This window comes from Trichomycterus rosablanca, chromosome 15, assembly GCF_030014385.1.
Source record: "Trichomycterus rosablanca isolate fTriRos1 chromosome 15, fTriRos1.hap1, whole genome shotgun sequence".
Classification (NCBI taxonomy): domain Eukaryota; kingdom Metazoa; phylum Chordata; class Actinopteri; order Siluriformes; family Trichomycteridae; genus Trichomycterus; species Trichomycterus rosablanca.
In genome coordinates this window covers 21,897,344-21,906,945 of record NC_086002.1, presented here as the reverse complement: position 1 = coordinate 21,906,945, position 9,602 = coordinate 21,897,344, and the positions used below count along the sequence as shown (strand labels likewise).

At 39.6% G+C, this 9,602-nt stretch overlaps 1 protein-coding gene across 1 annotated transcript; it reads right to left on the bottom strand.

Moving 5' to 3' along the window:
• Positions 1-7,136: 7,136 nt before the first annotated feature.
• On the bottom strand, positions 7,137-9,199 carry LOC134328795 (serine/threonine-protein kinase pim-3-like). Its single transcript, XM_063010023.1, has 6 exons — positions 9,155-9,199; positions 8,743-8,835; positions 8,515-8,565; positions 7,938-8,310; positions 7,669-7,848; positions 7,137-7,183 (listed from the first exon to the last, which is right to left on the bottom strand). The coding sequence occupies exons 1-6, from the start codon at positions 9,182-9,184 to the stop codon at positions 7,137-7,139; spliced, it is 774 nt and encodes a 257-aa protein (XP_062866093.1). The 5' UTR covers positions 9,185-9,199.
• Positions 9,200-9,602: the final 403 nt, after the last annotated feature.

The following is a 9,602-nucleotide window of genomic DNA, read 5'->3' as shown; positions in this document are numbered from 1 at the left end:
CACCTGGTTTCATTGTAGTTTCATGTAACAATCACTGTGAATGTGAAGAAGATTCCTCAAGTTCTCAGAGACAAAATGATTAACAAAACACATGAACTGAAAGAGCTACAGAGCCACGACACAAATATTTTGTTAGTTCAGCTAGTTTATAATTGATCAAATATCTGTTAGTGTGAGAATTTAAAAAGTTTCTGGAACCACAAATTGTTCCCAGACCTCTGCACCACACACTGGATTTTAAACAATCACTTAAAATAGATTTAGGTCGAACCAAAAACAGCAAAAACACAAATAATAAAAAATTAACTACACAATCTCACTCAGCTCATTCTCCAATGGTTACCAGACCCACTGCAACCCTGACCAAGATAAAGCTTTGGTAAAACAGACTATGAATGAATGAATACAGAATAGTGCCACAATTATGTGACACCTAAGACCACCATCATCGTGCCTTTGTTAAAGAAGTGGTCAGTGTCCTGCCTCAACCACTATCGTCCTGTAGCTCTCACACCTCTTGTCATGAAGTGCTTTGCGAAACTCGTCATTAAGCATGTTAAGACCCCGCTGTCCCCCTCAATGGACCCACTGCAGTTCATGTATCATACCAACCGCTCAACAGGTGATGCCATAGCACCACACCTCATCTGGCTCCTACACATGTGGACAGAAATGACACATCTGTATGTTAGGATGCTGTTTAACTTCAGCTCAGCATTCAACACCATCATTCCTCAGCATCTGATTGGACAGCTGAGCTCACTGGGCCTGAACACCTCTCTCTGCAACTGCACACTCATACACACACACACACACACACTGCAAACACACAATAGACACACGTATACATAGACATGCACACTCACAAACTCACATGCACACACACATACACACGCTCACACACATATACATACATAGACACGCTCACACACGTATACATAGACATGCACACCCACAAACTCACATGCACACACACACACACACACACACACGCTCACACACATACATACATAGACATGCACACCCACAAACTCACATGCACACACACTCACATCCACACTTAGATTCTGACACAAAATTACGCTTACACAAATACACATGTGCTGTACCCCTGAAAATGGGGAGAAATAATCACGAGAGTGATAAAGCGATGTTCTCTCAGTTAGAACTGTTACTGGAATGAATGAACAAATACATAAACCATTTACTCACATCTTAGCTACAGTACTCAAACATTTTAGTTACAATACTCAATGTCAGATGCAAAAGTATATTTGTTACACTTATATAACAAAGAAACAAAAAAACACAATACCCTTTTAAAGGATGTCTATGATACATGTCTATTATACATAGCACTCATATAATATACAATAGACTACATGTCTATTATAATGTTCCAAAATCATAACATCATATATATAATAATATACAACTCATTAACAATGTTTTCCTGAGATATTTCTCACTTCCAACACTGGTAAGAAATGTGAAACTAAAACTGAGTTAACTCTCATTAAACTGACATGACTTACTACACGTCAATGTACAAATAATGTGCAAATACATTTATTAACATGCACATGTGGATTCACAAAATGGTGACTGCATTACAATTAGCCATGAGTTTAATGCAGCCAACGAGCTGGGGCTACACGCGCACACACACACACACACACACACACACACGCACACACACTTCGCTACAACTTTCAAACTTGAACATGCGCTTTCTTCTGAAATCTGGACTTACATTAAAAAGCTATTACAATCACTGAACAAAATAAAATGCACACATTATACCTGAAAATGGGGAGAAATAAGCGATGTTTTCTCAGTGAGAACTTTTACTGGAATGAATGAACAAACAGCTACATAAACCATTTACTCACATCTTAGCTACAGTACTCAAACATTTTAGCTACAATACTCAATGTCAGATGCAAAATGTAGATTTGTTACACTTATATAACAAAGAAACAAAAATAATACAATACCCTTTTAAAGGATGTGCATTATACATGTCTATTATACATAGCACTTGTTACGTGGTAGAAAGGAGAACTCAAATGCAGATATAAAACTTAAATAAAGATTTTATTTTTAACAAAAAAAAACAAAAGGAAAACTGAAGAAAAATGTGAAAACAAAAACCAATCGGAACCTCCGATGGGACCGCTGAAGCTGCAGGCAAAGGAAAATCAAAAAGGAAAATAATAATGTTGGGCGCGAACCTCGGTCTTCTAGGTGAAAGCCGGGCGCGTTGTCACCGCGCTATTACAGCGCGGGTCGAGAGCCAGAAAGCGTTAAAGACGCTACAGCACGCTGACACAAGAGCTTAGTACTCACGGTGATCACTAGCCCCGTCACGGCGGTAGGCTACCGTTAATCGCGATCGGCATAAACTTCGCTGAAGGTCGCAGCAGGGGAAGCTCACCGATCTGAAAAGAGAGAGATTTAATAATTGGGTTAGATAGGCTCGACAATGCAGATTCGAACCGTGGATTGCAGCGAGAGAACCAAACGCTTAACGGCATCGCCACCCAGCGGTTTCTGAATCCAATTACTAGTTTGAATAAAGAGAGGACGCGGATACTGCAACAAGCGCTATTGCTTGCTGTGTAGCAGCACCGCTAATGCTAAGCGAATAAACAATAGCAGCGCGAGGGCTGCACGGCGTCGCACCACGCTAATCCTAAATAGGCAAAACAAAGACTAGTTACCTCGACCTTGCAGTCTACACACCCGAATGGCCTAGTGCCACCAGGGGTACCGTCTAACCCTAAAAAGGATTGTGGACGAGCTGCCACTTGAGAACAGGGAAACAAACAAAAGATGCGACACCCGCTGCTGCGCGGAGCTGGCTTAAATAGCCAACCCCACAGCTGCGGGTGATCAGCCCTAATTAGTCGACCTCCTACTAAAGGCCTTTGTTTGCTGAGCTCTGTAACGCCTGTTTCGCTGGGAACTCGGGGTGCATTCACCAGCTACTGCAGGCATCCTAATAGCACTCATATAATATACAATAGACTACATGTCTATTATAAAGTTCCAAAATCATAACATCATATATATATAATAATATATATAGATAGATATTTAGATAGATAGATATTTCTCACTTCCTGGTAAGAAATGTGAACTTCGCTACAACTTTCAAACTTGAACATACACTTTCTTCTGAAATCTGGACTTATATTAAAAAGCTATTACAATCACTGAACAACATAAAGTGCACACATTATACCTGAAAATGGGGAGAAATAATCACGAGAGTGATAAAGCGATGTTTTCTCAGTGAGAACTTTTACTGGAATGAGAAAAACACCATGATTTCCCCAGCATCACTAGTGGAGGAAAAACAATCGATCTCCGACTAGTGGATCAAGACCTGGGGGGTATTCCAGAAAGCGGGTTTAACAAATAATGTTCTTAATACAAAAAAAAAAAAAAAAAAAAAAACACTGTTGAAGGACGATAAAGAAACCATCTCCTCTGCCTCAGAGTGGGAAGATACTGGGAGGCCTACAGAGGAACAGTATATGTTGAACATAGAGCATGGCATTTCATTTGATCTACCATGATAATGTGTGTGACTGTCTTTGAACAGAATGTGATGGGCAGTTCCTAATCAGATGAGGGACCATCCACCTCCAAAGCTCAGCTTAGAACAGTAAAAATGTCTTACCAAATATCTGAAATATTTAGAACACAAAAAGCTATGTTTGATCATACCATGCTATTTTTGTCTCTTTCAAGTTGGGTGTAAATAAAATGGACTATACAAGGTCCATCTGGAGAAACAAACTGCAAAGTGTGATCCTCAGGTGGAGCATATAAAACAGACAAGGCTAGAAATTCAGTTGCTTGAATTTAAGATGGGTGTCGGTGCTCAGTGTGTATAAATATAAATGTTCTCACTAAAGAATAAGGACAAGGAAATGAACTTGTTGCACTGTTTTATTTTCAGTGATCATGCACAGAACCTGACCATTTGGCTTTAATATTTGTAATGTGGGTAGCACCACATAAGATCTTAATGAAAGCATCTCCATAAGATGGAGAACAGTAGGTTGCAGAACATGTATTAAATGTTACATTGTTTTATTTGACATTTGTTTATTTTTTAAGATAATGGTCACTACCTGTATGTGGAGGGATATTCTGTCTGCTGTTCAAATAATAAAAGACAACATTTTAATAAAATAAAATCCACATCTGTCAGCTACCCACCCACACACAGCTGTAATATATATACATATGATAATATTTGTAAAAAATAATATTTGAATAGACCCATAACAGGGCAGTTGCAACATTCATTGATATGTAGTAAAATCATTCTTTAACATAATTTTGCAAAGACTTTTTTGTACAGATAGGGTTTCCACTTATTAATGTGGCTGTAAAAATATTACTGGTACATACCAGTAATATGTCTTATATATATATATATATATATGTGTGTGTGTGTGTGTGTGTGTGTGTGTGTGTGTGTGCCATTTTTTAAGTAACAATCATGTTTGGGGTTAATTACTACAATCAATTTAAACCACAAATGATTTTAGCTTACTTAGCTGTGTGTGTGTTAAAGGTATTCTATATTAATCCATAACATTACATTCATAATGTTATAATGAATGTTGTAACAAGCCTTTTTATTAATATTGTGATTATTGTGATTAATAATGTTGCAGCTGCCCCTTGTGGCAACTGTCCCCACTCTCCCTGAATTGACTGACTGATAAAAACGGAAAGGTTTGCGAATAAATTCATCCGGAAATGACTAATCTGAGTTTAATGACTCAATCCCAACTAAGATCTCTTCGAATAATTAGCGCGTCAGGATCCACTGGATCTTGGAGGAAATAACACGTCAGGTTTACATGAGAAAAGTGTGTGTAACTCTGGGTTAGGTTTAAGTTAACCTGCCAGCGAGCAGATACCCCTTTTCCACCGACGCGGCACGGAGCCCGTTTTCCGTGTTTCCACTGGAAAAAGGAGGTTCCAGACAGTGAACTAGCGGGCCAATCTGGCACCACAGAATACTTGAGCTGCGTCCGGAATCGCATACTTACAGAGTACGTACTAGATTGGAGGAAGTATGCACTACTCTGCCGGTAAAAAAGTACATACTTTCAGTACAGAAGTATGCAGTATGCACACAACACTGCTACGCACTACATCCGCCATCTTTCCAATGTCAAGTGATGACGTGGGACGTTATGACGTAATATCACCATGGTTACAGACTCATTACAAACCCCACTCGCCAAACGTTTGGATATTTATCGTGTTTTTGTTATTTATTCGTCTATAAAATGTTTTATTTTATTTATCTTACTTACACTTGTAAACAGAGGACTCTCCGTTTTCCGCTATCTTTCTTGTTTCTTATTACGCTTCGAACGCCTACGCAGCTCCAGTTGCATTATGGGATACATTAACGGACCGCAAGTGTGCATCGCTTGCATATTCAAACATGGCTGCCCAATAAGTAGGTCATCCGGGTACTTCTCGAGGTACCTCTTTGTGTATACTATGTATTCGGACATACTAACCGCTCTCGCGTCCTCATTTCGCGTACTATTGAGTATGGAAGTATGCGATTCCGGACGCAGCTATGATTTTTCAGCCCGAACCGTGACGTCTATTGGTGGGCGTGTCATGTTATACAGCATAGCAACAACAACAATGGCGTCAGCTGGTGTCTCGTATGGAGCTTAATGCTGCATTTTTTATCTTTTAAACTTCACCTGATTAAATGTTTAGCCAGTTTGCAGCTGACATTTTCAAAGTGCATTTAAAAAGATGAATTGTGTGATATTACGTTATAAAAGTGACCCGGACAGAACGAAACACGCTTAACGTGAAAAATAAAGCGTGAAGCTTTTCAACTCCCCGAGCCGCATAAACACCACACGTGTAAATCCAGTTAAACACAGATACATGTGGTATTTTAGAGTAGATTTGATTCTTATTTCACACAGATGTTTGTTCGTGTTGTGGAACTTTAGTGATTTTTTATCGCTCAAGCCGACACTGATTGTTCAGTGATTGTAATAGCTTTTTAATATAAGTCCAGATTTCAGAAGAAAGTGTATGTTCAAGTTTGAAAGTTGTAGCGAAGTGTGTGTGTGTGTGTGTGTGTGCATGTGAGTTTGTGGGTGTGCATGTCTATGTATACGTGTGTGAGCGTGTCTATGAATGTATGTGTGTGAGCGTGTGTATGTGTGTGTGCATGTCTATGTATACGTGTGTCTATTGTGTGTTTGCAGTGTGTGTGTGTTTGTGTATGAGTGTGCAGTTGCAGAGAGAGGTGTTCAGGCCCAGTGAGCTCAGCTGTCCAATCAGATGCTGAGGAATGATGGTGTTGAATGCTGAGCTGAAGTTAAACAGCATCCTAACATACAGATGTGTCATTTCTGTCCACATGTGTAAGAGCCAGGTGAGGTGTGGTGGCTATGGCATCATCTGTTGAGCGGTTGGTATGATACGTGAACTGCAGTGGGTCCATTGAGGGGGACAGCGGGGTCTTAACATGCTTAATGACGAGTTTCTCAAAGCACTTCATGACAAGAGGTGTGAGAGCTACAGGACGATAGTGGTTGAGGCAGGACACTGACCACTTCTTTAACAAAGGCACGATGATGGTGGTATTAGGTGTCACATAATTGTGGCACTATTCTGCATTCATTCATAGTCTGTTTTACCAAAGCTTTATCTCGGTCAGGGTTGCAATGGGTCTGGTAACCATTGGAGAATGAGCTGAGTGAGATTGTGTAGTTAATTGTTTATTATCTGTGTTTTTGCTGTTTTTGGTTCGACCTAAATCTATTTTAAGTGATTGTTTAAAATCCAGTGTGTGGTGCAGAGGTCTGGGAACAATTTGTGGTTCTAGAAACTTTTTACTTATAAATTCTCACACTAACAGATATTTGATCAATTATAAACTAGCTGAACTAACAAAATATTTGTGTCGTGGCTCTGTAGCTCTTTCAGTTCATGTGTTTTGTTAATCATTTTGTCTCTGAGAACTTGAGGAATCTTCTTCACATTCACAGTGATTGTTACATGAAACTACAATGAAACCAGGTGTTATTTACACAAGAACCTTTATTTTTATTTAAGGTCTTTCACACACACACAGTCTTCTTTCTATAATCTTCATCCACGCAGATGCCTGTAGAATAAACACACAAGAAATTACATTACAGAAACACAAAATACAATCAATATTTTAATAGTTTCATGTTATTACTTCTACTTATTCTAATGATATTAGCATTACAATCTTTGTAAGCATTCTCTGTGATCTAGACCATATTACAAGATCTTTTAGTTCTAACTTATTAAGTCTGTTTCATTCTTACTAACCCTAACCTCATACTGTTCTCTGTAAACCACTCATGCTGAAGGATTTCTTTAAGGCTGAGACGTTTTTCAGGCTGTTTCTCCAGACACCTACTTATCAGATGGTAGCAAGCTGTGTGCAGTGATAAAATGAGATTAAAATGTTGTTGTATTTAAAACTAGATTTCTTATTTACACTTTCTATCATTGTAATGACGTTATAAACTTGATCAAACTTTTTAAATCATGTTTTTATGCAGGTTTTACAGACTGTGTGTTTCTAGATCTTAATGTGAGCTGTTTCCATTTTCTTACTATCAGAAAGTTCAGGTAAAAAGTCCAGACCCCCATCAACAATCTCCACTTCATGGAGCCCGAACGGCATCTCTCCACAAACTATGGTGTGCAGGAGTACGCCCAGACTCCACACAGTAGCAGGCCAGCTATACATTTCCTTCTCAACTATCCACTCAGGTGGAGCGTATGACTTAGTGCCTGAGTGAAAGGGAGAAATGCTTTAGAGAAATACTTCTCCACTCAAATCCATTTCATTCTGTAACTAAGTACTTCTGAGGTGAACTTACCTGAAAATGAGGTGTACGCTGTTTCCTTGTGTAAGTCCCCACAGCCAAAGTCGATCAGCTTGACCTCCAGTGTCTCGGTGTTCACCAGAAGATTTTCTGGCTTGATGTCCCGGTGAAAAACTCCACAATCATGGCAGTGAATTGCAGCCAGAACCACCTGCCACATGATGAGCTGAGCCACAGCTTCATTCATTGGGAATTGCTGAATGAAGTCAAAGAGGTCCATACAGGGGATGGGTCGCTCCAGGATTAGGATGTAGTGCTCGGGCGTGTCAAACCAATCCAGTAGTTTCAGCACAGAATTACAGTGAGGTGGCTTGGATACCATCTTCATTAACGCCACCTCCGCAGGAAGTGGGTACTTTTCTCCAGGCTAATAGAACAACAGACAAGGTTTGGAATCAGTAGTAGGTCTAAACTATGATGAGGAGGTCTGTTAGTAAAGATCTGGGCTGGTCTAAGGCAGTAAGTGGACCAACAGTTTTGGTCTAGATCTGGTCTATGAAGGTTTTTATCTTGTTTAAACCTTGTTGAGTCTTTGTGATACTTTATTAGTAAAAGAAAAAGATGAACTTACAATAGTGATGAATCTGTCGCGGGGGTCCTTCAGCACATATTTCACAGCAACCTGTTCACAAATACAAACACAATTAGTGGATTTAGTTGTACAGAAGTAATAATAATAAACATTAGGGTTTAGTTAAAGAATCTCATCATCCAAATAGAACATTTCTCCTTCTGATTGTATCTTATTAATGTGTAATGCTCTACACTTCCTGTCTTGTGTTTATATGCTGATGTTCACCTGTTTCCCATCTGCATTACAAACACCAGCATAAACCGCACCACAGCCTCCTTCTCCCAGCAGCTCTCCCACAGTGTAGCAACAATCAAAACTCTGTTAAAGTGATTTTTATTCCATTTAAGTCAAATTCACATAGAAAATGTACATCATATCAGCAGTACTAAATATCTGTTATATAAAGGCTGTCAGTGGTGTTTGGCTGTATTCTGTATTTCTGCAGGTGTAATATAATCTCTATTGGTTGATGTAGCAGGTAACAGATGTACAACAATATATTATTACACTTCATGGTTAAGGTTGTTGAAGAAATGAACGCTGGTGGTTGGATCCTCTGGGCTTTCTTCATCGCTCAGGATTTCTTCTTCTGCACCTACAGAACAAACCCCTGAAAAGCTGTATGTATTATACTTACCACCACTCTCAACAGAGGCATCAGAGTCATTCAACTCAGCAGCACATTCAAAGTTCACTTCACCAAGGCTGATCTCAGCTACAGAGGCTAAAGGTCAAAGGTAGGAAGGTGTCGAGGGAAGAAGGTGAAACAGAAACAGTCAAACAGAAACAGTTCAGCTATTTTGAAGCTAAAGTCTGCAGGTAAGGTTTGATTTAGCTGTAATCTCAATATTACCTGAAGATCCAGATGCTTTTTGATGCTGATCTGGTTCTGAACTAACTGCAGACGATGACGACTTCTGTTAGGATTTTCGGAACTTAAAAACGTACATTTAATATGGGAAGTGTTCCGGCATTTACCCACGTGCTCCCTTTAATTAAAATGGCGCCGAGCATGCTCGCTTTGTTCAAAATGGCGCCGGCCAGGCTCCCTCCCTGACTCCTACCGAGGGGGGGGAGGCGGAGCC

Coding starts and splice junctions, on each gene's coding strand:
- LOC134328795 (XM_063010023.1), bottom strand. CDS start 9,184: ATGACTCTGATGCCTCTGTTGAGAGTGGTG. Junction 8,566..8,742: donor GTAATGCAGATGGGAAACAG/GTGAACATCAGC, acceptor ATTTGTGAACAG/GTTGCTGTGAAATATGTGCT. Junction 8,311..8,514: donor GCGACAGATTCATCACTATT/GTAAGTTCATCT, acceptor TTGTTCTATTAG/CCTGGAGAAAAGTACCCACT.